At 59.1% G+C, this 26,192-nt stretch overlaps 1 protein-coding gene across 6 annotated transcripts; it reads right to left on the bottom strand.

The window, feature by feature from the left end:
• On the bottom strand, nt 1-25,110 carry IKBKE (inhibitor of nuclear factor kappa B kinase subunit epsilon). Of its 6 annotated transcripts, none has more exons than XM_005216682.5 (22): nt 24,973-25,110; nt 24,337-24,411; nt 21,808-21,927; nt 21,024-21,164; nt 20,552-20,681; nt 18,846-19,027; nt 17,732-17,892; nt 16,836-16,946; nt 16,352-16,531; nt 15,524-15,720; nt 14,260-14,324; nt 14,080-14,171; nt 13,871-13,957; nt 10,672-10,741; nt 10,444-10,556; nt 8,641-8,717; nt 6,210-6,249; nt 5,230-5,331; nt 3,474-3,570; nt 2,662-2,774; nt 2,393-2,464; nt 1-792 (listed from the first exon to the last, which is right to left on the bottom strand). In XM_005216682.5, the coding sequence occupies exons 3-22, from the start codon at nt 21,892-21,894 to the stop codon at nt 759-761; spliced, it is 2,151 nt and encodes a 716-aa protein (XP_005216739.2). In that variant the 5' UTR covers nt 21,895-21,927; nt 24,337-24,411; nt 24,973-25,110; the 3' UTR covers nt 1-758.
• Nucleotides 25,111-26,192: the final 1,082 nt, after the last annotated feature.

Below are 26,192 nucleotides of genomic sequence, written 5' to 3'. Positions count from 1 at the left end.
TGACAGCCACCCAGAAAAGGGTCCTGTTTATTTCATTTCTGAAAGCTGCAGGCCTTGACTTCCTCGGGGCTCCGGCCTCATGGGCCTGTGCTAACCGGCACAGCTACTGTCGACGCCGCTGGCTGCGAACCCCCAAATCTGGTGGTGCCCCAGAGGGAGAGGGGAAGGTCCCCGAGACACAGCCCCGGCCTTGACCACCCCGTTCTTCAGCTTTAGGCTCGGTCTGACTGGAGGGAATGGGAAATCGGGCCGTCATGCCTGATTCCTCGACGAGTGACCCTCAGCAGCCATGGGAGACGGGGGAGGTCCATTTGTTCAACATCAATCACCTGAAGAGGAAGGAAGACGGGGATGGAGTAGTCTGCCCCGGCCCCCTGGGGAGCCCCCGGGAGGCCCCCTCTTCTGTTCCCTGAGGAGTGAAGCCCTGCACACCGGGGCAGGCGGGGGGAGGGCGTTTGGGAGCCTTGGCCCCACCATCCGGCAGGTTTGCTGCACGGCGAGGAAGACAGGGGGGCTGGCTCCGGGCTCGTGCAGGGGTGCAGGTCAGCCTGGGATCCGGCTGGTGCTCCCGGGCCTGCTGCGCTGCCCCGCCAAGAAAGGCAGCAGAAGGTAATGCTGGAGACTCCCGGCTGTCAGCCAGAAGGGAGGTAGGCTGGTGAGGTGGACCCGGCACCGTCCTGTTGGGTCCCCGGTGCCGGCAGCCGGGCAGTGCTTGAACAACCGTAATGCTTCAGGATGCCGCGGGCACATCCCCAAGCTCAGATGTCAGGAGCCAGTGGGATCCTGCTTAGCCTGTAAAGAAAGGCCACGGTTAGTGTCTCCTGCCCAGGTGGAGAGGCCAGAACCCCGCCCGGGGACCCGCACCGTCAGCTTTCAGGGGCAGCAGGCTCGTCAGGCCCTCCTCCGCTCTCCTCCCGGAGCGCCTGTGTCTCCTGACAAGAACTCTATTCTCATCCCTGGCTACACCTTAGAATCACTGGGAAAGCTTACGAAAATCCCCAACTCCAAGCGGCAGTCAGAGCCTCTGAGGCCAAGACCCAGGCATCTGTTCCTTTTAAAAGCTCCCCTGGGGATTCCACTGTGGCCTCGGGTTAAGAGGAGGGGAAACGGAATTCAGATGGTTTCTTTAGGCTCTTTGGTTACAGCTCTGAATCAGGAAGTAAAAAAATCCACTAAAATAAAAACGTTAGCTCTCTGTAAATAGACTACATATCACAGCAAGGAAAATTTATGTTGGCACTAAAATTAGAACTTCCTGCCCCTAAGGGTTGTTTCGGAAAATCTTTCTAAGAAGCTGTCAAATCGTCTCCCTGTGGGTATTTAGGAGGATGGGTTCTCCTCTTGCCAGAATGTGACATGGGATGCCTCCCCAACCCAAGGACCCTCTGAAACTCTAGGAGCAGCCGTGAGCTCTGCTCCCAGCTTCCCTACCTCCCACGGACCTCAGGGAACACCTGCCATTTAGTGAATCCCAGCTCTGTGCACCCTTCCCTCCCAGCACAGTGCGTCTCTCATCCCGTTTAATCCCTTTATTAGCACCAGGAGGTGGAATCTCTGGGAATGTGGTGGAGCTCAGAGCCAAAGAAACTTCCCGGGGCCGCACGGTGGGTGAGGAGCAAGCAGGGTCACACTCGGTAGGAATCTCTGCAGACTCTTTGGTTCCCAGATGGGGAAGTGACAGGCGTAAGGATGATGGGGAAGACGTGGGAGGTGCGTGCATGCACGTGTGAGTGTGTATATGTGTAAACGGGACCACCCCTGCTTCTGAGATTGTGTCCTTCCTTCTCTTTGGTTTTCAAACGCACCTTCGAAAGTGAGACTTCTAGATGGCAGGGCTTTTTTCCCTTCCAATGGTGCTTACTTGGTAATATGAGAAGCCAGTCACTCTGTTATTCTCCAGCTTTCTTTTGTGAATTTTACACAAAATCCAAAGGCTGAGCCCCGCTGCATCTGCCAGTATCCCCCCGACTTCCACCCTCCCCTAGCCCAGGAGTGGACTCCCGTCCGACGATGACGCAGAGCCTCTAACAGGGGGCCTGCAGGCCGAGCCAGTTCTTCCAGCTCTGCTCTGCGTTTCCTGGGTCATCGCCACTCTGAGGATGGTTGTATGGTTAAAGGAGCTGGTCTGGGCGTCAGGTAGAGGCCACGTTCATGCAGAGCTGGACACGGCCACAAATCCACGTGGCTGCCCTGAGGCCCACCCGCATCCTCCAGAGCACAGTGAAAGCCTCCACCTGGTCAGCACACCAACTAACCTGGGGGCAAGGTCAAAGCCCTGGACCGTGGACCCCTGTCATCACACCTGCCTGGGCAGGCACGGGGCCTGTCCCCCTGGGGCAAGGATTGCTTGAGGACCCGGCCTCCCTACCCCTGCACAGCGGGCACGCCTCACCCTTCAATGATGCGGTTGTTGTCCTGGAGGTCAGACGCCAGCACCTTCATCTCCCCATGGAGCTCCTGCATGCTGTTCAAGGCCAAGCAAGAGAGGCAATGGTGGCTAAGGACCAAGGCAAGCCTCCGCCTGACCTTTCCTGGGAGCCTCCCTCCCCCACAGCCCCACCGAGCCTCATTCCTGCCTACTGGGCCTGGCAAGGGGCAAAGCCCCTAACACACACACACACACACGCTCACACGCTCACACTCCCCCACTCTGGCACTTACTGGAGAACTAGGTCCTTCAGCACAGAGCTGGGATAAGGAGCTGTCAGGGGTGGGGAGGCCTGAGCCCCCTGTGTTCTCTCCTGCAGGAGCTGGTGAGATAGTCGGTCAAGGATCTGAAAGAGCCACACTTTAGTCAGAAGGGATAAGCCAGCTCAGGTGCTGGGCGCAGTGGAGGTGCGGGGAGGCATAAGCAACTCGTAACAAAATTATCCCCAGGCAACATCCCTGGAGTGTCAGGAATTTCCCACAAGCCCCCCCTTCTTATCCTGGGAGCATGGGGCTCCCCTGTCAGGCTCCCCTCTGTGTCTGACCTGTACCTGTCAGGACACAGTTGAGTCAGAAGACGCAGAAGGTGTGGGGGGCAGCCCAGCACCGTCTCTGAAAGAATGTGTCCAGTGCTGGGGAGAGGAGGAGCTGTGTGGGCCTTACTCCTTGAAGAACAGCCCCTCTCTGTCCCTGCTGGCAAGGCAAGTGGCCTCTCAGAGTTGCCTGAGTTGGTCTTTTGAGCAGAACAGATCAGAAGACCAAGGAGTGTTCAGGTCACCTCCCTTGGGGAGCCTCCCAGGTTGCACGGGGCCCAGAAGATGCCCCAGGGTTTGGGAGCCTCTGCCCTGTTATCGAGCATGCTTGTTCTGAGAACGCTGGGCACTGCCTTCTATCCTGGTGGGTCAGAGACCCTCCACGCCACACCAGAGTGCTCGGACGTGGTCAAGCACGGCTCTGCCCTGAGGCAGGGGAATGGCCCGGATGCCTCCCAGGCGTCCGACTGGCGTGGCCATGCTTGGCACGGCTAGGGCCCCGAAGCGGCCCACCTTGCTGAGGCTCTCCTGGGCTCCCTGGGCTTCCGTGTTGCAGGCGGCCACGGAGCAGCCCACCAGGCGCAGGTGGCTCCTGGTCTCGTCCACCAGCCTGGAGAGGGCAGAGAGGCGTCAGGGCCCGGCCCGCCGCCGGCCAGCACAGACACAGAGAGGCTTCCCACGCAGAGGCTGGGGCGCTGGCCACCCACCCTGCCCCTGCCCTTCCAGGAGCCCTCAGCCCACATCTGCCCCAGGTAAGGGTGCTGACGAGGGTCCTGGAGAACCAGCACTGTGGGGGCTGCACGCCCCTCCCGGGCCGGGATGCACAAGCCAGTAAGCTTAGTAAGCGAGGGCCTGGGTCAGGCTCCGGAGAGGCCAGACGCCTGCTCTGGGGTGCTCAAACTGGGGCCTGCTGACGCCCCCATCTCCAGAGCAATATATATTATCATATGTGAGACAGATTGCCAGTCCAGCTTTGATGCATGAGACAGGGCGCTCAGGGCCGGTGCACTGGGATGACCCAGAGGGATGGGATGGGGTGGGAGGTGAGAGGGGGGTTCAGGATGGGGGACACGTGTACACCCGTGGCTGAGTCATGTCAATGTATGGCAAAAACCACCACAATACTGTAAAGTAATTAGCCTCCAATTAAAATAAATTAATTAATTTTAAAAAGACTCTTAAGAATTCTCTTCTCTCTCTAAGCAGAGGGAGTGAGCAAGGACACTGCCCCACAACATTAAAAGGACGCCAGCTCCCGGAGGCTTCAGCCACTGCTCGACTCTCAGCCCTGTGACGCATCAGAATCACTGCTGCTGCTGCTGCTAAGTCGCTTCAGTCGTGTCCAACTCTATGCAACCCCATAGACGGCAGCCCACCAGGCTCCCCAATCCCTGGGATTCTCCAGGCAAGAACACTGGAGTGGGTTGCCATTTCCCTCTCCAATGCATGAAAGTGAAAAGTGAAAAGTTGCTCAGTCGTGTCTGACTCTTCTCGACCCCATGGACTGCAGCCTACCAGGCTCCTCTGTCCATGGGATTTTCCAGGCAAGAGTACTGGAGTGGAGTGCCATTGCCTTCTCTGTAGAATCACTGAGCAGCATTCAAAGCCCACTGGCCAAGCCCAACTCCAGACCATTAGGTCAGAATGCAGGGTGGCCTCCGGCAGGGGAGGCAGAAGCTGTCTTCTAAGCTGAGTCTCCTCTCCATCCTCAGAACCCGCCGCTCCTGGGAAGCGGCCCTCTCGTCTCAGGGAGGGGCTTGTCTGAGGGGCAGAAACCAAACACTCCCACAGGGGACAGCGTGGAGGGGGCTCCACATGGGGGCCTGCCTGCCCCTGCTTCCCAGGCCACGTGTCCCCATCTCAGTCCCCAGAGAGGGGGCTTCTGAACACAACCACCTGGGACGAGGGAGAGAATCTAGATTTTAGACGCGGTCATACCCATATGCTAGTCCTGGGGCTGCTATTTACTAGTGGTGTGGTATTAAAGCAGCAGCTGTTCTGTGAGCCTCAGTTTCCTCATCTGTGAAATGGGGTGATAGTGTCCACTGCAGAGGGCAGACCTTGTGAGACTGAGTTAACAGAAATCACCCAGCAGACTGCCTGGTCCACCCAGGGCCACAGAACCACCTTTCTTTGTTGTGGCTTTTGCTCCTCTAGTACCGCCTCCCTCTCAGCGGGGGCTCTGCAAAGCCCAGGGCTGTCTGAGGCCAGGAAGGGCCAGGCCTGGAGGGCCCTGGGAACTGAGTTCAGAAGGGAGGCCCAGTGTTACCTCATTCGCTTGCCGTGTGTGACCAGGGATGCCTGGTACTTCTGCACGCATTCCTCCTGGAACACCTGCAGGAGCCTTTTGGCTAAATGACTAAAATTCACCCTGAAAAGACAGAAACCGAGGCACAGAGATGAGCAGCCAGAGCCACCGGAGCAAAAGCCTAGACTCCCGGCGCCTCCAGCACCCAAGTGTCCATCCCCTTGGCCTAGAGCAGGGCCACCTCCCCAAAGGAGGTGATGGTGCTCGCTCACATGCATGATGATGGTCAGAGCGGCCAGCACACAGCACACCCCAGCAGAGGGATGTGCGAGAAGGATCAGGGGTCTCAGGAAACACACATACACTCGAGCTCAGGCCCCAGAGAGGAGAGATGGTTGTGTGTGCGTGCGTGTGTGTGTGTAGTCAGGGGTGCAGGCGATGGTGCTCGCTCTCATGCATGGTGATGGTCAGAGCAACCAGCACACAGCACACCCCAGCAGAGGGATGTGCGAGAAGGATCAGGGGTCTCAGGAAACACACATACACTCGAGCTCAGCCCCCAGAGAGGAGAGATGGTCGTGTGTGTGTGTGTGTGTGGTCAGGGGTGAGTCCTCAAATAAGTATGAAGTCAGGGAGGCTTCCTGGAAGAAGAGAGTGTCCAGGAAACAGAGAAGCAGAGGGACATCCAAAGGAGAGCCTGGGCTAGAGCAGAAAGAGCCCAGAGCATAAAGCGGTACATGGTTAATCAGCGAGGGCAACAGGAAAGGAAAGCCCTCATACAATTGTGTTCATACCAGGAGTCAATCCAGTCTCATCAAGACTGCTGCTGAGAAACGCGCCCCCAACCTGGCCCCAGAGTTAGTGCCCCCCAGCTTTCCTCCTGCCCAGCTGGGGCCTGGGGCCAGGGCCCTTTACCACCTCGTGTCTGGCACAGAGACTCACTGTCCCCTGGCGACACCCACCCTCCGGCTCACCCGCCTGCTGGGGCACAGGCCACTCACTTATCCAGCTTGTGAATCTGCTCCTCGTTGTAGCCCAGCCCTGAAGGAGACAGACAGGGCTGAGGTCACGCATGCGATCGATCAGCAGAGCAGACGGCGCGAGGGCCGGGCGAGCTGCAAGGGTGAAGGCAGAAGCCTGGGCCCTGCCCGGCGCTCCCAGCCCTGCAGAGCCAGAAGGACAGGCCGAGGGAGACTAGCACCCAAGACCCTGCATTATGAGCAGGCAGAGGCCCACGCGGGCCAGGCAAGCCCACTCATCGGGGGTGGCGGGACGGGCGCCTAGGGCTCCAGGTGGGCACCGGCGGATGAGACGGGCCTTGAAGGATGTGACCTGACTCCTCTCCAGTCCTCCTCCCCGCAAGGCAGATGCTAACAGCTGGTGGACTCCGTCCCTGAATATTCAGGCTGCGGACAGCTGGGCTCTGCAGCAAGGGGTCGCCCAAGCCAGGCCACCACCTTTGATCTTCCCTTCTCAGCCCAGCACTGTTGCCAGCAGGGCTGAGCTTCTCACTGCCTTGGCTGCGGCCTAATGCTCTCTGCACTGGGGAGGTGCTGCCCTCTCCTGGACTCCAGGGGAATGGCCTCTGGTTAGCGGCAGAAACACGACGTGATAAGGCGGTTCCTGCCGCTGGGGGTCTCTTGCTGCCCACCCCCATCACTCCCCTGATAGCGGAATCGCCTCCCTCCCTGGCCTCTTTGTCCTGGGCCCTGCGCTCAGCTGACTGTGAGGTCCAGGCGATCCGGGACGAGGCCTGGGTCTGCCTCCTTCCTGTTATCGTAGCAGGGTGCTGTAGGCAATTGATTTTTGCCTTATCCGTCACTTGTAACACACAGGATGGGAGTGAAGGGAAAGTGAGAAAGTGCCCTGCAAATGATGGGGCATTTTCTACAATGCCATCTTTCCCCAGGTGTTGGCAGTGAAGTGTTATTTGTCCTGGTTCTTTATACACTTGAATAAAGGACTCTTACAGACTGATCCAAGTGAAATTCTTTTTGAGGCTGTAAAATGGGGTGGCTCAAAGCAGCTGGACCCAGGTTGCTCGGGCTACTTAGCTTTCCTGTGTCTCAGTTTCCTTATCTATAAAATGGGGAGGTTAATAGTGTCTTACGATTTTTATGAGCATCACATAATTTTTAAAAATATACCCACTGTCCATAGAACAATGCCCAGCACACAGGAGGTGCTCAGAGTGTAGTGGTCACAAGATGGCGGGATTGCAGTGCTGGAGGCAGAGAAACCTCCGGAAGTCTCCTAACGTCACAGCAAAGGTGGTCAGCTGGGTGTCAGGCCAGGCTTCTTGAGCCCATGGCCCCCTGGCCTCAGGAACAGGGCAGTCTTGGTTTTCCCATCTCCTGAGCTGTGCTCCCTTCAAGGTCAGACCCAGAGGCAGGACTGAGGCTCCCAAGGAGAGACCACCATCTTTCAGAAACTGCATGTCCAACACGGCGGCCGTGTGGCTGCTTTGAACTTGGAGTGTGGCCAGTGCAGCTAATACGACAGAGAACCTGAATTTTTGTTTTAACTTAACAAATTCGATTATATTTAAAAACTAAAGCAGTGTGCAACGTTTTTTCCCTATCAAACACAGCTTTATTGTTTTGGTAAAAGTACATGTAATTCTGTTAAAGAAATTAGCTTCTGAATAGAGGTGCCCCGTAAGCGTAAAATACACGAGGGTCTGCGAAGACTCAGCACAGAATAAGACTGTAACATATCTCTTTAATAATTGTTTCCATGGATTACATGCTGAAACGACAATCTGAATATACTGGGTGAAATAAAATACATTATTAAAGTAAATTTCACCTGTTTCTACTTTTTACATTTTGGCTACTAGCTAACTTAAAACTACAAATGTGCCTGGCATTATATTTCTATGGGACAGTACTTTTTAGATAATCTTAGGGGTGGAAGAAAGCTTTGCAATCAAGCCCAAGCCCTCAAACATTGATTTCCTGCACATGAGGAAATGCTAGGGGCACGTGGGCAAGAGGGTCAGTTCCTGGAATGTGTTACCTCCCTAACCCCACGAGCCAGCTGGGGCCTCCCCAGGCTCCCCTTCCTGCACCAGCGACGCTAACTGGTATTTCTCCTCATCCTCCCCTTTCTGGAAAGCTTGACGACCTTAGTGAGCCAGAGACACACGGACAGGGAATCACTTCTTAAACCATAAAGTGCTCTGAGAAGATGGGGGGTCTCGGTCAGGCCGCCTTTCCTATAGCACCCAGGTCTCAGCGGAGCCCCCAGGTGGCAATGGGTGCAGGAAAGGCTCAGGCCCCTCAGTGGTCTGTAGGGGGCCCCCCACTCCTCCCCACCTCCCATACCCCAGCCCAGCTGCGCCACCCGATGCTGCTGCGGTATTACGAACAGCCAGCTAACTGGAGGGAAGGAAGGAGGGGAGAGGAGGGGTTTGCTCTCCCCGCAGCTCACCTGGCCTCATTCTGGATTTCTTGAACTGTTTGTAGGTGAGGTACATCTTGTCCAAACAGCACTGAATCTGCTGGATGCTGTGGGCAGGAGACAGAAGAATCGAACCGCACGGGTCAAGGTGAGGGAGGCAGGGACGGCTGTGGGAGAAGCGGGCTGTCTCCCTACAGGAGGAGCCTCGTTTTGGGTGGCCACAGTTCTGGGGGCCAGTCTGGGAGTGGGGTAACTCTTCTGTTTGAGGCATCTTCTGCTTAGCTAGTCATTTCTCACTCCTGTGTTTATTCTTTCTCTCTCTCTCTCTCTCTCTCACACACACACACACACACACACACACACACACACACACACGGAAGAAGCTAGGCAGGACGCGTGGCAGGAAGGTGGTCTTTGCTGCCCAACAAGGCTTGAGAAGAGGTTCTGGGAAGGAGCCCTGGGCCCCAGAACAGGAGAGGTGGTGGCACCTGCGTGCCGGAGCCCAGGAGGAACTTCTGTCCCCTGGCAAAAGCAAAAGTCGTGTTTTCTGCGCAAGGAGAAAGAACTTAAAGAAGCAACAACCCTTGTTTGAAACGAGGATGACTCCAGGTCCTTGGTCCTGCCTGTAGACAGGGAGCTCGGGAGATGACCTCTCTACCCTCTCAGCCTGGGCTCTAAGGTCGTGACTGTTTCGTCCTTTTCTTTTCCAGGACACACCCTGCTTGAGATGTTGGGGTGTGAGGGCAGGTCTTCCCCACCCCCTGGCCTGTTTGGCTTCACTTCCTCCCTGCAGCTCCACCCAGGACCCCGTCTCTGCTATTTCTGGAGAGCCCACGCTTGTTCCCAGGATCCTGTGGACTCCAGGACCCTCCCCAACCTGGGATCTGGAGTGGACAAGATCCTAGGTCCAGTCTTTATCCAAAATAATGGAGCCAGAAGTGTTTCAAATTCAGAACCACCCTCTGATTTGAGAAAGGTGGGTCAGCACGCATACACTGTATCATGGACGCCCCTGGGGAGTCTAGGGCAGCACCCCGTCATCACACACCTTCAACCTTCAGGACTGTAAGAACAGTCACTTAGTGGGATAAAGAAAGACCAGGAAGAGCCTCGTGTCAGTTAGCGCAGGTTCTGCAGCTAAGACAGTGAAGAATCAGCTCCGAGGTGTTCAGAGCTTTCTGAATTCAGAACTGGGGACCGGGGCGTGTGGCTCTGTGCAGACACTGACTGTGGGGGCTGGAGGAGCGGGCCACGCCCTGGTCAAAGCCCAGGAGGCAGGCAGGCGCTCCGCACACGGGCTGTTGGGGAAGCGGTGATGGGGATTTTCCTGTTTGTCTGAACGGAGACTGGGGATTCAGAGGGGTAAATCCCTGGTGTAGGCCAACCATACAGGCTCTGGAAGCAGGCAGACCTGACCTGGGGCCCTATCCTTTGTCATTACGAAGCCCCATCATCTATAAAAGGAGCACAAGAGTAGTAGCATCATTACTGATTTGAAGATGACCTGAGATGATAGAAGTAGGAGGACCCAGTCCAGGGTCTGACCAGAGCAAGGGTTCCGAAGAGGTGGGAACGCGATGTTTCTTCCATTAGAACTACTGCACCTCTAAGACTCGTAATTCACTAACTCCCAGCTGGGGCGGGACCCCAGATCCTTGCCTTTTCTGGGCAGTCTCATGGGAGGGCCGTGGGTTCCCCACCGCGATCCGCAGACCCCAGCATCCTCGCCAAGAGAAGAGGGGAGGCGGGCGGACTCCTAACGGGGCCACCCGGCCCTTTGCGGCCTCCGCCCTTGCCCCACCTCCAGCCCGCCAAGAAGAAAATCCCACAGACCTTCTGTCCTCATGTACCTGATCCCGGTTCTTCACCAGCTCAGAGCACAGGTCGCTCAGGGTCTTCTGAGTTTCTGTGATATTGTGGGAGCATCTGGAGAGGACCTCGGCCAACTGGGGGACACGAAGGCAGACCCCGTGGGGTCCTCAGCGAGGCTCGGATGGGAGCCTGGCCAGACCCCTGCTCTCAGCTCTGCTCCTGGCCGCCCATCAGCCCAGCCTCACTCACATTCCGCAGCCTGGACCTCAGCTCTGCGGTCCTCTTCAGGTCCTGGAGCTCAGGCACCCCGGCCAGGCCGCTAAACCTCGAGGGAAGGGTGAAAACAGATCTAAGGATTGGACTTAGTGGCAAAGAATCCGCCCGCCAAGCTAGAGACGTGGGTTCGATCCCTGGGTCAGGAAGTTCGCCTGGGGAAGGACATGGAATCCACGCCGGTGTTCTCACCTGGGAAATCCCAGGCACTGAGAAGCCTGGTGGCTGCAGTCCACGGGGTCACAAAAGTCAGACACATCTGAGTGGCTCAACAACAACAGTAAAAGCACACAACGACCAGACGCCAAGCGCGGTCTCAGATTGGATCCCGGTTTGGGGTGAAACCAGCCAGAAAAGAACACTTGGGGGATAACTAGGGAAATCTGAACATGGACACGCCCTATAGATGAAATGTACTGACCTGGAGGATCATAAGCTTAGAAAAGCAGGTTATAAAATAGCAAGCACAGGGAAATGCCATGTTGGTTAACACACACAGGTACCAGAAAACCACGGATATATGCAGATATCATGTCTCTTCGGTGGCAGGATATAGCATTTTAATTTCATTTTTGCTGGTCTATATTTTCTAACTTAGTACAATTAGCATAACATATTATGCTGTTTTTATACCATAATAATTAGGGAAGGAGAACCCTGTGTGTTTTGGGAGGGCAGGGGTGGGGAGGAAGGAGGATTGGAGAGAATCAGGCAGGAAGGGGTGGGGGCTCCCGGAAGGCAGGGCAGGTCTGCTCACCACCACACCTGCAGTGTCTAAGACAGTGCTCGCACCAGCAAGCGCCCCACACAGAGTGTCGAATGGACTATTCAGCACAGGGACGGATTTCAGGGCATGGGATACTTGTGCAGAAGAGGATGAGGCTGCCCAGCCCAGCTGGACCAGGAGTCGGGAGGGGCAGGTCAGAGTCCTAGCCCTGGCTGCCACACCCCTGTCTGCAGGATCTGGGTAATCACTTTATCTTCCAAGCCTCAGGCTCTTCACCCATATAATGGGGACAGAAACCTCCTTCCTGCTCCCATAAAAGGTGATTGTGGGATCAAAGAACACATTTACACAAAAGCAGTCTTTTTGGGGTGGGGAAGCCCTGGGAGTCCCCACGTCAGTCAGTCCTGGGGCCTGAGTGGGGCCTACAGATGGCAGGGGGGCTTCGGGACAAAGGCCAGGGTACCCGGGCGTCTCCAGAGCCCAGAGCGGGCGCTCATGTCCAGGGGTGAGGCGAGGCTCCAGGTTGGCAGGACGGCCCCTTAGTGCCACGTGCCTAGGCTCTTCCAATGTGCGATTTGGTCATAATATTGTTTCGGGTTCTCTGTGGGAGGCAGCTAGTGTCATCAGACCTCATAAGAGCCTGCCGGCCTGAGCATGTCCCGCAAAGAACAGGACTGGGAGGCTCTCGGGCTGGGAGGCCCTGAGGTCAGTCAGTCCTCTGAGTTTGAAAAGGAGGAAACAGGGGCCCAGGTAGGGAAGGCACCAGGTGGTGGAGACCAGCTGTGGGTCAGCGATGAGCCTGGGCCAGCGCCCTCCTTCTTGGGGGGCCGAAACCGGCCCCAGAGCAGGCACTCTCCTGGCCCTGCACTCTCCTGGCCCTGAACTCTCCACGCCCACCATGCCTCAGGGGAGACCCTGGAGCCCAATGGGGAGAAACCACACCAGCACACCCTGCAACTCCAGCCCTGGGGCTACCTGGGGCCCCACACTCTCAGCCCAGGGAAGACGGGCAAACACCCAAATGCTCTCTGCACATTTCCTTCCCGCTCCGGAACCTCACTGGTCATTTTACTGGGTCCTGGGGCTGCATGCATTCTCCCCTCCCCTCTGTCCCTCTCCAGCTCCTCAGCAGGACATCTTCCACCATGACCACGGCTTCAGCAAACCTCACAGCACCTCCCCACCCCTCCAGTCACCGCCCCCTTTTCTTTCCCTGCACAGGGCCTTCAGCTATTCACTCACATTCTGGCCTTAAAAAGTCTCACTTCTTCCAGGAAGACCTCCCTGGTTTCTTCTACCCATTTCTAGTCTCCCTTCACCCAACCGTCCGGCCGCCTGCACGTGCCAGGGAAGGGCTGTCTCCTCCAGGAAAATGGGGGCCCTCTGCAGGCCTGGGGCCACATCACCCCTGGAGGCCTGCTCTGTGCCCTAGCAGAGCCCTGCCCAGAGGAGCTTCACCAGAGCAGCCAGCCGACCCCGCCCTCTGCAGCCCTTTGTCTCTGCCACCGTCTGGCGGGGGCTCGGCCATGCTGGGGACTCATCTGGAGACCCCCGCCTCCCCCTCGGTGCACAGCCACCGCCCTGTCTGTCCACTGTCAGAGCTGCCGCTGACCGGTGCCAGGAGGAAGGCGGGTCTGCAGTGCTGACCTGCTTCTGGGGAACTCCCAGGACTTCCCGAGGACAGGGGCTGTGGGGCGAGGGGCAGGGGGGCCAGGCCTGTCCGGCACAGCCTCTGCTCTCTGTCACCGCTTGTCACCAGGAATGGCTCCAGCTGCCCTCGGGTTCCCTGGGCCGCAGGGCCCCCTCTCCCAGCTGCACCACAGCGCGGGCACCTGCCCAGCAGTGCGCTGGCCACCGGACTCTTCCTGCGGCTCGTTTCCTGCAGCTTGGTTTCTTCCTCCCCAGTCTCTCCCTTTTCCAAATCCATCACCCTGAACTGGCCCAAGTCAGAGGGTGGAGGGTGTGCAGCTCCCAGGACTGGGACAGGGAGTCCTTGGAGGCGAGGACGCAGAGGCCCAGGGGAGGCGGGAGGAGGATACTGGGGATGAGCCTGCCTGCACCTCCGTCCTGCGGGCCCAGGGGCCCCGTGTGGGTGTGGGTGCTTCTCCCAGAGCCCTGCCCCAGGGCCCGGGGCAGCTGAGGGTCTCACTTTTCAGAGAGCGGATGGGGAGGACAGAGGCCCCTTCTCCTGGAGGCAGGGGGGCTGCCTCGGAGCCTGAGGGGCAGGGTCCTCACAGGCCCACAGCCCAGAGGGACTGGAAAGCGGGGGAGGTGAGTGCGGCCAGCTGGCAGGGGCGGGGCATGCTCTCTCCACTCAGCCTGCCAGGGAGGTTGGCAGCTCTGAACTGGAGGAGGCAAAGGGCACTGTTGGAAAGCCCAGGAGAGGAACAGACAGAGAAGAGGGGCCAGCCCCGCGCCCGCTGCGGCCCCGCCCCGGGAGACACCCACCTCTCAGGGCCGAGGCTGCTGCTGAGGAAGAGGAGAGCCATCCTCGCGAGCTCCAGCGTCCGCCTGCACGTGGCCTGGAGCATCTCCCTGCCGAAGGGAGCCCGATCAGAGCTGCCTCCTTCTGGAACCGAGGGCCCAGCCCCAGGGCGGTGCTGAAGGGGGCCTGGGCTGCCTCTCCTGCCCACCCACCCAGCCCTCAGGGCACTCACACGAACCAGTGCAGCCCCCGAACCGTCAGCTCCTGCCCCCGCAGCAGAGTCTGTGCCAGCCGCAGGGCCTGGTAGCCGGCACCCAAGATGCCCTGAAACACACAGCAGGGCAGGGTGACATCCTGCACCCTGACCCCTGCAGGAACGCTCCTCCCGGCCAGCCGGCGGCCGCCCCCTCACCTTAGCTGTGCTGTAATCTGCCTGCAGGTCCACTTTGGGGACAAACTTGGGAACGTCCAGAGCGGCTGTGGATGAAGACTAGGTCAGGGAGGGACGCCCCTCTGGCGCTGGGCGAGGTCTGAGCGCGTCTTCCCCAGCCCCAGCTCACAGTCGGCCCGCACCGCCTATCGGCCGCCTCCAGCTTCCTGGCTTGCCTGGAGCCCCACCTCCTAAGTCTTAAATGCCCTGAATGTGCTTCTTTATGGTTTCCCTGGTGGCTCAGCGGGTAAAGAATCTGCCCACAATGCAGGAGACCTGGGTTCAATCTCTAGGTTGGGAAGATCCTCTGGAGAAGGGAAAGGCTACCCACTCTAGTATTCTGGCCTGGAGAATCCAAGGACTGTATAGTCCAGGGGGTTGCAAGAGTTGGACACGACCGAGCAAAGTGCAGTCGCAGTGCTTTTTTTACAACTGCAGCCCCTCACTGCCCCCTTGTGCCCACTTTGGAGAACGACAGCCAAGGCAGCAGAAAAGAGACTCAAACCACTCCTCCCAGCCCCTGGGGTCGCAGAGTCCCACAGGACTGAACGAACTGGGGCTTCCCTGATGGCTCCGACCGTAAAGAATCCACCTGCAATGCAGGAGACCCCGGTTCACTCCCTGGGTGGGAAAGATCTGGAGAAGGGAATGGCAACACATTCCAGTATTCTTGCCTGGAGAATTCCATGGACAGAGGAGCCTGGAGGGCTACAGTCCACAGGGTCCCAAAGAGTGGGACACAATTGAGTGACTAACACTCCTCACACTCGGGGGTTTTAAGGTGAATTCCCCTCCCAGCCTTGGGGACCCTGAGAAGGAGGAAGAAATTGGTATCATTCAAACGAGGAGTGATTTTTTGCTAGAACTTGCAGAACAGAGCTCTGGGCCCCTGACCGCCTGCCCTTCTCTCCAGCAGCTTGGGCCCCTGCGCCTCCAACACAAACTCAGAGGTTTCCCGTCAGGCATGGACTGAAGACAGCAGGTGAAATCCAGCCCTCCCTGTTTCCCTTGGAGTTTCTATCACAGATCTCTGGATGCCGTGACGCAGGTTGGTCCAGCCACCGGCCCGAGTCCCACGGCATTTCAGAGGCGTTTACGGAATTAGAACCCAGAGATGCCTCCACACCCCAGGGGCCCAAAGACATACCCACAAATCAAATGAACCAATATCCTGGATTATAAGCCTCTGGCCCTTGGAAGAGAAAGTGAGGAGGAGAAAAGGTCCAGCCTGGATGGCCCTACTCACGGTCCCTGAAGGCCAGCCCCTTGGGGGGCTCGCTGGCTGTGCTGAACAGGGTCAGGGGGCTGCTCGCCGTGGTGTGGGCGATGTGTTGAGCAGAGAGGCCGGGCTCGAGGACGCACAGGTGACCCTCAAAGAGGTACTCCTGGTGCTGGGGGGCCACGCCGGTCTGCTCGTACACGGCCTCCAGGAAGATGGCTATCCTAGAAAACCAGGAACAGAGGCAGGAGAGGAGGAGGCGAGGGGGTGTCAACAGGCAGGAATCAGCGTCAGGGTGACCCACACACAGCTAAGACTTGGGCTCTGCTTTTCAGAGGGAGGGACTGGGAGATTTTTCTTCCCCAGGGTTGGGAGACAAAGGGTAGAGGTGGTGTCCTGAAGCAGATGGAGACAAAGTCCAGTGTCCAGACTCTGCCTTCACGGCCCCTCCTACCACGCTCCCTAGAGGCACCCAGGGAGCCTTGTCCCCTAGGGTCACCCAGGACTAGGTAGGACTCACCTAGTCCCCAAGCAAGCTCCAGAAACAAAGGGTTCTACGAGCAGTCCACTGGGGAGTGCACTGGCGGTGAGCGTGTGCTTGCACACACACACGCCCCTCAAGAGGTTTCTAATGCACGTCAGCTTTGTAAAGGTTGCTGAATCTCTCAAGTTCCCAGCAAGGAACAGTGGTTAACTTGATGGAACTAGTACTTCCCCAACCTCAGACTGGACCCAGAAGCTTCCGTATCTGAGCGCCCCACAGAGCCTGGCGGGACAGGCCCCTGGGCCCGGGGCGGGGCTGGGGGGCGTGGGGGGCGGGACGGAGAGGAGGGGCCCCACGCTTGCGCCACCCACGTGTTGTGCGCGTGGACGTAGACGCGGTGCAGGACGGCCTGGGGCAGGGAGAACACGTGGATCACGCCTCGCTGCAGGATGTCGCTGGTCTCTGCGAAGAACTGGTCGAAGCCCCAGCACTTGGCCTGCTCCACCTCCAGGATGTTGGCCAGGATGGGCACCAGCTGGCTCTGCAGACCCCTGCCCCCGGGACACGGAGAGAGTCAGGGGCTGGGGGCCCAGACTTAACCTCCAGGAGGAGGTAAATGGCGTGGACTGAGAAAGCCCTGGAGAGCCAGGACTGAGCGGGCGCGGCAGGGTAGGGTGGGGAGGAAAAGCCAAAGGGTCTTCCAGCTCCAGGGGGAGAAACTGGGGCCGGGAAGGGAGAAGGGGGAACCTAAGCCAGTGGCACAGTAGGGGCTCCTGCTGGGCCAGGCCTCTGCTGAGAGGAGGACCCAGGGCTGGGCTGGGGTCCACATCCCCTCTCCTGCAGGCTCTCACTCACATGGACAGCTGGCAGGTGATGGGCAGGGTGTAGCTCCACTCCAGGGGCCCATTCTCCCGCCTCTGGGTGCCCGCAATGGCCCCGGCTGGCTTCTCTGTGGTGATGCGGTACCTGGGGTGGGTGGGCAGGACCAGGTCACCAGGACCCCCTGCCCAGCCCATGATGCTTCCAAGGGAGGACAGTCTCAGCCTGGAGGCTCAGAGACTTGCTGGCTCCTCTGTCTGTTTCATCAGCCCCTCACCACTCATCCGTGCCTGCCTGGCTCCCCCACGTGCCCGTGCTGTGCTTGGTCAGTCCCCTCCCCTGCACCCCACAGTCCACCCTTCCCTCCTCTAAAGTCCAGCTACCCTGCCAGCCCTGACCCAAGGCAGACTCCTTCCCCTTTCCCTAACTTAGCACGGTTCCGCCCGGCTTGACCCCTGAGCTGAAGGAGCACCGACCTTCCTGCAAATCCACCTGAAACCTCTTTTCTCTGGTGGTGCCCTCAGTGAGAGCAGCCACAGCCTCTGGATAAGACAGCGGGAAACCCCGAGGGACCTGGGATCAGGAGGCTGGATTCTTGCTCCTACCCCCACCCTGTTCTTTGCCCTGGCAGGCTTTGTGACCTTGGACAGATTGCTTTGGGAACCTCGGCTGAGATGTGGTCAGCCCAAGTGGGGTTGGGGTGGGGCTCAAGGGAAGCACTGGACTGAGATGTGGTCTCCCATCAGCCAGGGACAAGGCGTGGCTTCTTGTCTGATGGACCGACATCCAAGCATCTAAAGGGATTGTGTGTGCACTCCAGGCCCTCTGGGCCCGCCGTCAGAGGCCGAATGGGGGACCCAGCAGGGACCAGCGGGATGCCCAGGCCCGCCCCCTGCCACGTGGTCCCCGTGGGTCCCCATGGGTCGCCGTACATGATCTCCTTGTTGCGCCGGGGCCCGCCAAATGGGACGAAGGGCAGGCTGCCGGTGGCTGCATGGTACAGGGTCACCCCGATGCTCCAAAGATCCACAGTCACCCCAAAAGCTTTCTGCTGGGGCTTGCGAAGCACTGCCCGCTCGTACATGTCAGGGTGCTGCCGCCGGGGAACCAAAGAGCAGTCAGGGACGGGGAGGGGGCAAGGGCCTGAGCACCCCTGGACCCCCGCCCGCCCCCCCCATTCAGACTGCCTTCTCCCACCTCCAGGAGGAAGCAGAACTGTCAGAATACATCTCCTGGGTCATCTCCAAAGTGAGTGTGCCACAGGCTTATCAGCCTCTGCTCTGGGGAAAGTGGTGAGCAGCAGGGCTCCATCCTCCACGAGGATCTGATCAAGGGCTTGATTGAACAAGGGAGGCCTAGCCCAGGGCCTGGCTGGGGGGTCTATGCAGGGGGCCTGGGCAGGGGGTCTATGCAGGGGACCTGGCAGGGGGCCTGGGCAGGGGGTCTATGCAGGGGACCTGGCAGGGGGCCTGGGCAGGGGGTCTATGCAGGGGACCTGGCAGGGGGCCTGGGCAGGGGGGTCTATGCAGGGGACCTGGGCAGGGGTTCTATGCAGGGGGCCTGGCAGGGGGGGTTATGCAGGGGGCCTGGGCAGGAGGTCTATGCAGGGGACCTGGCAGGGGGCTTGGGCAGGGGTTCTATGCAGGGGGCCTGGCAGGGGGTCCATGCAGGGGGCCTTGGCAGGGGGTCTATGCAGGGGGTCTGGCAGGGGGCCTGGGTAGGAGGCCTATGCAGGGGATCTGGCAAGGGGCCTTGGCAGGGGGTCTATGCAGGGGGTCTCTGCAGGGGCCCTGGGCAGGGGGTCTGGGTAGGGGGTCTATTCAGGGGGTTTGGGCAGGGGGTTTGGGCAGGGATCTGGGCAGGGGGCCTGGAAAGGAGTCTGGGCAGGCCTCAGCACTGACCTTTTGGCCTTGGAGAAGAGAATGAATTATTCTGGGGTTAGGGTTAGGGGTGAGGGATGACCCTCCTGGCCCCAGGGGGATTGGACGGGGCCCCCAGAGGGGCGCCGAGAGTCCCAGGGCGCGGGCCAGCCCCCACGCCGCTCACCAGGTATTCCTCGGTGCCGTAGACTGAGACGAACTTTTCGTCGTCGTCCAGCTCTCGGGCGGCCCCGAAGTCAGTCAGCTTGTAGATGCTCTGGCCCTCCTCGCCCAGCAGGCGCATGATGTTCCCGGGCTTGATGTCGCGGTGCACGATGCCGTTCTCCCGCAGGTGGTTCATGCCGGCCGCTGCCACAGACGTGGGGCTGCTAGTGGCTCCAGCTGGGGCCGGCCCAGCGGCGGGGCCCGTCCCGGGGAGGAGCCACGGACAGAGGGTGACACCCAGGGGTCCCCAGGGGCCTCGGGAACAGCAGGAGGACAGAGATGGACATGGGGCAAGGGACAGGGGTCTCGAGGGCGTGGAGTGTCGGGGTAGCCTGTGGTTCCCTGGAAACCTGAGAGGATGGTGGCTCTGCTTCCCAGTGGAGGGCACTCAGTTACTCCCCATCTTTTTTTTTTTAATTGTGGTAAACTGTACCTAACAATGGAGAAGGAAATGGCACCCCACTCCAGTATCCTTGCCTGGAAAATCCCATGGACAGAGGAGCCTGGTGGGCTGCAGTCCATGGGGTTGCAAAGAGTCAGGCACGACTGAGCGACTAACACTAACTAACTACCTAACAAAATTTACAGTTTAACCATTTTTAAGTGTACGCATCAGTGGCATTAAATACATTGACATGGCTGTGCAGCATCACCGCGTGTCTCCAGACCTCTGTCAGTGTCCCAGACAGGAATTCCACCCATTAAGCACTCACTCTCCACCCTGTCACCCTCAGCCGCTGGCAATCACATTCTACTTATTGTTGCCATGGACTGAATCTCTCTTCTGCTGCTGCTGCTAAGTCGCTTCAGTCGTGTCCGACTCTGTGCGACCCCATAGGCGGCAGCCCACCAGGCTGCCCCGTCCCTGGGATTCTCCAGGCAAGAACACTGGAGTGGGTTGCCGTTTCCTTCTCCAATGCATGAAAGTGAAAAGTGAAAGTGAAGTCGCTCAGTCGTGTCCAACCCTCAGCGACCCCATGGACTACAGCCCACCAGGCTCCTCCATCCATGGGATTTTCCAGACAAGAGTACTGGAGCGGGGTGCCTCTAGGTTCCTCATATAAAAAGGATCATATAGTAGTTGTCCTTGTGTGGCTGGCTTTTTTCACTCAGCACAGTGTCTTCCAGGTTCATCCAAGTGTCGGAATTTCCTTCTTTTTTAAGACTAGTTAATCCGTCACCTGCATGTTGCAGACTTTGTTTATCCATTCACCTGTCTGACCTGTGGATTGTTTTTGCCCTTTGGCTGTTACTATTCATTATAGCCAAGAGGCAAGAACAATAGCCAAGAGGAGACGGTGAGGGACAGGGAGGCAGTCCATGGGGTCACTGACAGTTGGACACGACTGGGCAGCTGAACAGCAACAGCATTATGAATCACAACAGCATCATGAATCGTGCCGTCATGAACAACGGTGTTTTTAATTGTACTCTGGAACTGGAGTTGTAAACTGCCAGTCTGCAGGAAGCAGACCCTGGGTTCTGTCCGCTCACTAGCGTCTGTCCCAGGTCTGTGCGCGGGGCGCCTCTTAGGTGCCAGCGTTCTTGTGTCTGGATGCTTCTTCCAGAAACAGCACACCCCCTGGGACTCTGCCTGCCGCTGAGGGTGGGGTCTGGGGCTGGCCTGGGCAGGGGAGGGGACGCCCGGGGCGTCAGGGAGGGGCTCACCCACGCAGCGCAGCACCACCAGGAACTCGTCCTCGGGCAGCCCGAAGGCGTTCTCGGGGCTCTCCAGCACGCTCAGCAGGCTCCCGCTCGAGCAGTACTCCATGACCAGCACCTTCTGCCGGCCGGCCCCCTGTGGGAGAGGGACGGGGTCTTGGGGAGGGCACTTCTCCTCTTTCCAGGGCTGCGGTGGCTCGGCCACGGGCCCAGAGCCCCCATTTTATAGGTTTCCACTTCTGGCTGGCCTTCCCTCCTCTGACCTCAAACTGAGCCCAAGGTCACCTTTTCCAGGAAGCCTTCCTTGATTAGGCCCCACGCCACAGCCCGATTTTCCTATGCAGTGCCCCCAGCCCCTTGGCAGCCTTTCCTCCTCTCTAGGTGACCCACTTATGAGTGTGTGCCGGGTCTCTATTATTCCGTGACCTGACTGGGTCAAAGACAAGACCGTACTCCTCTGACCGAGCACCGGACCCACCGTCTCCTCCACCGCGAAGAGCTTGATGATGTTCTGATGGTTCAGCTTCCGCAGGACCTCAAACTCCCTCACCTGCACCTCGCGGGGCCTCAGGTAGCTGGCCGTGTTGAAGACCTTCACAGCAACCAGCTCCCCAGATTTCTGCCGTGGGGGTAACAGAAGTGGCACCCCTGCCCTGGGAAGCACACCCTGCCTCCCAGTTTCCGTTCAGACTCGGAAGAGCTAACCCCAGGGATGAGCCAGGGTAGCCTGGTTGGGGATGGGGGCTCCCACCCTGAGCTCCTTCCCCTCCCCAGGGGGCCCCATGGCCGGGCCTGACCGTAGCACGGGGAGATGATAGGACCCTGGCACACCTGATACCCGGGAGGGGCCGGTTTGTGTTACTGCTGCTGTTGCTACTGGCAGTAACTACGGGCTGTTAGCAGCACCGTCCTGTCTGGCTTCAGCACTTAAGTCCAAGACAGTGCGGTGAGTCTCATGTATCCAGTACAGCCGTCAATGCGATAAAGGCAGGTTAAATCCAAACGGGTCCTGCTGCCCCCCTGCTGTTCCTAGATTTGCCGCCAGCTCCCCTGGACGTTGGGTTACGTCTTTGTCCCTCTCTCTCCAGCCCCAAAGCGTGCCCAATGGGCATCACCCCAGAAGCCCTTTTCAGACCCCCGCATCCCTGCCCTGCCTCAGACAGTGCAGATCAGAGGAGCCTGCCCAGACACGCCCCAACCCCAAGGCCCGCTGGGGACCGCCTTCCCGGGTGCGGGGCAGGGCGGGCCGGGGGGGCTCCCACCTTGTTGCGGGCCTTGTACACTCTGGCCGTGGCCCCCTGCCCCAGCAGGTCGTCCGTGTGCCACAGGTAGTTGACGGTGCTCTGCATCTCCCGCGTCCGGCTGGCCGGCCGCCTTCCGCCCTAAAGAGCACACTGGTGTCCAGGGCGGCCCCTGACCCGGGATGGACACTGGGGACCCAGCTGGTAGCTGTGCCCGAGACCACCCCGTTGAGGGGCTCCACACAGTCACTCCGGAGGCCAGGGGGCAGGGGCAGAAATGGAAAGCACAGGAAGACTAAGTAACTTCCCCCAAAAGAAGCCCCGCCGCCAGGCCCTCAGCACACAGCCTGGCCCGGTCCCCTCGCAGGGCCCTGTCCCCTCCCGACTCCGCATGTCCTTGTCGTCCCCACCCCAGGCAGGCCACTCTGCAGGGACAAGCCCGTTTCTCTGCCACCTCTCCTCCGCACTGGCAGTTCTGGGTTCTGGCATCCAGGCCTGGATTGTCCCAGGAAGCAGAAAGTGCTTGAAGGAACGGCTCCAGGTCAGACAGCGTCACCCACATCACCAGAAATCTCCAGGATTGCAACACGAGCCGGGGCCTTCCCCAGCGCTCCCGGGGCCACCACTTCCTGCTGCTGTCAGCCACGGCCAGCGAGCCGGCCTGGCTAGGTCAGCGCTGCTCGGGGAGGTGTGTGGGAGCGGGCGTGTGTGCGCGGGTGTGTGTGTGTGTGTGTGTGAGCGAGCATGTGTGCACGGGTGTGTGTGTGAGAGTGAGCATGTGTGCGCGGGTGTGTGTGTGTGAGCGAGCATGTGTGCACGAGTGTGTGTGTGTGTGTGTGTGTGAGAGCGAGCATGTGTGCACGAGTGTGTGTGTGAGAGTGAGCATGTGTGCACGAGTGTGTGTGTGTGTGTGTGTGTGTGAGAGCGAGCATGTGTGCACGAGTGTGTGTGTGTGAGCGAGCATGTGTGCACGAGTGTGTGTGTGTGTGTGTGTGTGTGAGAGCGAGCATGTGTGCACGAGTGTGTGTGTGAGCGAGCATGTGTGCACGAGTGTGTGTGTGAGAGTGAGCATGTGTGCATGAGTGTGTGTGTGTGTGTGTGTGTGAGAGTGAGCATGTATGCGCGGGTGTGTGTGTGTGTGTGAGCGTGTGTGTGTGTGAGCGAGCATGTGTGCACGTGTGTGTGTGTGAGAGTGAGCATGTATGCGCGGGTGTGTGTGTGTGTGTGAGCGTGTGTGTGTGTGAGCGAGCATGTGTGCACGAGTGTGTGTGTGAGAGTGAGCATGTGTGCACGTGTGTGTGTGAGAGTGAGCATGTATGCGCGGGTGTGTGTGTGTGTGAGCGTGTCTGTGAGCGAGCATGTGTGCACGGGTGTGTGTGTGTGAGTGAGCATGTATGCGCAGGTGTGTGTGTGTGTGAGTGAGCATGTATGCACGGTGTGTGTGTGTGTGAGCGTGTGTGTGTGTGAGCGAGCATGTGTGCACGGGTGTGTGTGTGTGAGTGAGCATGTATGCGCGGTGTGTGTGTGTGTGAGCATGTATGCATGGGTGTTTGTGTGTGTGTGTGTGTGTGTGTGTGTGTGAAGGGTTAGGGGAGGCAGGAGACCATCACATCCAGAAGCTCTGGCGGCCTCTGGAGGATCTGAAACCCCTCTGTGGCTCTGTTCCCTGTATTTGCCCCCACGCCCTTCTCCCCAAACGCCAGTTCCTCTCAATCAACTGACTGCAGAGCAAGCAGCCTCAGGAGTTACATTCAGGGCTGTTCTGAAGAGCGGGGCCAGGGCTGGTCTTCATGAGAGGGGCCCCCACCCCCTAGATACTCTCGGATGAGGCCGGACTAGCCAGGGCTGCTTCCTGTTCTCCCGTCTCAAAGGTGGTCAACCCTAGGGTCACCATGCCTGGAATCCCACGGCTCCTTAGCTTCGAGCCTTCTCTCTGTAAGCTTTTTTTTTTTTTTTTAATGGGAATCTTAAGAAGGTCAATCCCTTGAGCCAGAGGCCACTTGGAGAGATCAGGGGTCAATTCCAGTTTAAGAAGATGGATTGGTGTTTGCGTTTTATAGAAGCTGTGAAGGAATGAGTCTCTCTGAAGATGAGGTAATAGCTCAGCAGAAATAAGCTGGTGAGGTTTTCCCCTCCAAGGCTGTGGAGGAATCAGCCTGCGGGCCTGGGGCTGAGGAACCAGGTAGGATATCCTGAAATCAAGGCCGAAGGTCCAGCCAGGGGAGGCATCAGCTCCTCCAGAGTCCTCCCCAGGGCTGGTGCTGGGGCCTTGCGTAGCTGTAGGTGCGAGGGAAGGGCAGCTGGCGCAGAGAGCAGAGTCCCACAGGGCTGGCGTGCCTTGGGCTCTCTCCTGGTCCCGCCAGGGCTGTGCCCAGGTCCGACAGCAACACATCTGGTCAGGTGTGCATGCTCTTCGGCCCCCAGCGCAGCAGCTGGTGCCCAGAAGGGCGGTGCTGGGACCGAAGAGGGTGGTGGGCAGTGGAGCCACGAACCAGCTGCCCCACCCCTGCCCCTCCGTCTCCAGGTGCTACAGCCGCCAGAAGCACTTACCCCGTGGATCAGGCAGAGACTCTCCCCGGCAAGAGTGTGCTGTGCTTTCTGTCTGTGGCCAGTCCAGGAGCAGAGCTGCACCGGAAAGAGGAGGGCGGATGAGAGGCAGCCCTGGGCGCTGTTCACTCTCAGCCTCCATCAGCCCTTTAACCCCTTCCTGTTTGTCACCCTCCCCCACAGAGCCGGGGGTTTCCAGCCTAGACCGATCCCGCTCCAGGAGACTGTCCTTGCCACTCCCACCCTCCAGGGGCTCGGGCCAGTGAGCGGGACCCTAGGAGAGGTGAGAGTCAGCCCCAGAAGGGAGGCAGAAAAGGAAATTACAGAGGCAGCGCTGGAGGCTGGCATCCGACGCTTGGACGGGAGTGTCTGAGTTCTCCTCTGCGCCGTAAAACCCTCCCTGCCTCTCAGGGCCTCCAAGCCGTCCTCTGCAAGGGTGCCCATCTGAGATGGTGCACAGGGCACCTCGGGGCGGGGGGCAGCAGCCTCAGAGAGATACGCGGCAAGGGCAGGAGCCCGCAGAGCCGACCCTGGCCGGCCAGCACCCTGGCACTTCGCTGATTGCTGTCCTGCAGCCGCCTGGCTCCCAGACGCCCCCATTCAACCCTCCTCCCCTCAGCGTGGACTCTGCACACTCACCCCATCTCAGCTGTGGGACAGGCAGGCTGTGGGACTGCGAGGCACCCCCAGACTTTCAGGGCTTGCTGCCCTGCACGGGCCACATCCGTAGCATCCTGGTGGCCACGGGTCTCGGAGACCTGAAGAAACTCAGCCTTCGGCTCTCCACTCTCTCCCACTTCCTGATTTCGTTCCTTCTCTCTCTTAAAGAGACAGAGGCAGCTGGCGGCTGCCACCAGCCTGGCAGGAAGGAGAAAGAGGATGCTCTGAGTTCCCAAGTGCAGGCAACAGAACCCGGTCTGAGCCACGAAAGAGGCCGGGCACTGAGGCTGGGCGGCTGTGGTGGGCTACGGGGTGTTATTTCTGTATCTCCCTGTGGTTCGCCTGAGCAGGGGAGTTTGGAACTCAGCCCACAGTCTACAGAGCAGGTTGGGCCAGTTAACCAAGTGAAGAACTGCCTGGGAAAGCCAGCTTCCCACACCCAGGAGCCCCAGGGAGGGCCAGGACCTCCAGCCAGCCACTTCTAGGAGTTTGGTCTGACTCATCTTTCCAGGGAGCTTGCAGAGGTCTTAGAGGAAGTGCTGGAGCCCAGATTATGCCCTCCTGGACGACCTCGAGCACAGCACACGACGCCTGCCAGACGGTCTTCTCACCCAAGGCCCGAGGACGGTCACATTTACCCTGCTGGGTGTGAGGGCGACATGGCAGAGCCCACTTGGGAACACCTGGGAAACTGCACAGTGCTTTACAGACAGGCACTGAGGTCAGTGAGGTTCACGCACTTTCAGGAATTTGCCCACAATCTTCAGAGGCCAGCTGAGGCTGGAACCCAGGGGTGCCAACTGCCCAGTCAGGACTCCAGATCCCCAGATCAAGTTCCCGAGAAGGCTGGAGAGGTCTGCCCAGCTCCGGTCAGCTCCCAGATGGCAGTGGGTAAGAAACGGTTAAAGCCAGGAGATTCCATGTTTCAACAGAAAGCTGGAGGGACTTTCCCACGGCCACACCTGGTGGTTTCCTCCGGCAGCCCCACCCCCAGCCCAGTGGCACCAGAACAGGAGCCCGTACTCTCGGAGGTGCGCCCTGCCCCCACCCCCACAGGCATGACCCAGAGGGGCTGCCCTGCCGGCTCGTGCAGCAGGACCAGGAGAAACATCCCTCAGACCTTGTGTTCTGCACTCAGGATTCCCAGCTTTCCCCGTCTGCTATACAGTAGAATTGTACTTCCTTGAGACCCTCTGATT

The sequence above is a fragment of the Bos taurus genome, chromosome 16, assembly GCF_002263795.3.
Source record: "Bos taurus isolate L1 Dominette 01449 registration number 42190680 breed Hereford chromosome 16, ARS-UCD2.0, whole genome shotgun sequence".
Classification (NCBI taxonomy): Eukaryota; Metazoa; Chordata; class Mammalia; order Artiodactyla; family Bovidae; genus Bos; species Bos taurus.
The sequence above is the reverse complement of the archived record's forward strand: the minus strand, read 5'-3'. Positions and strand labels throughout refer to the sequence as shown.

Coding starts and splice junctions, on each gene's coding strand:
- IKBKE (XM_005216682.5), bottom strand. CDS start 21,894: ATGCAGAGCACCGTCAACTACCTGTGGCACACGGACGACCTGCTGGGG. Junction 19,028..20,551: donor GGTGGTGCTGCGCTGCGTGG/GTGAGCCCCTCC, acceptor CGTCTGTGGCAG/CGGCCGGCATGAACCACCTG. Junction 17,893..18,845: donor ACGGCACCGAGGAATACCTG/GTGAGCGGCGTG, acceptor CCCCGGCGGCAG/CACCCTGACATGTACGAGCG.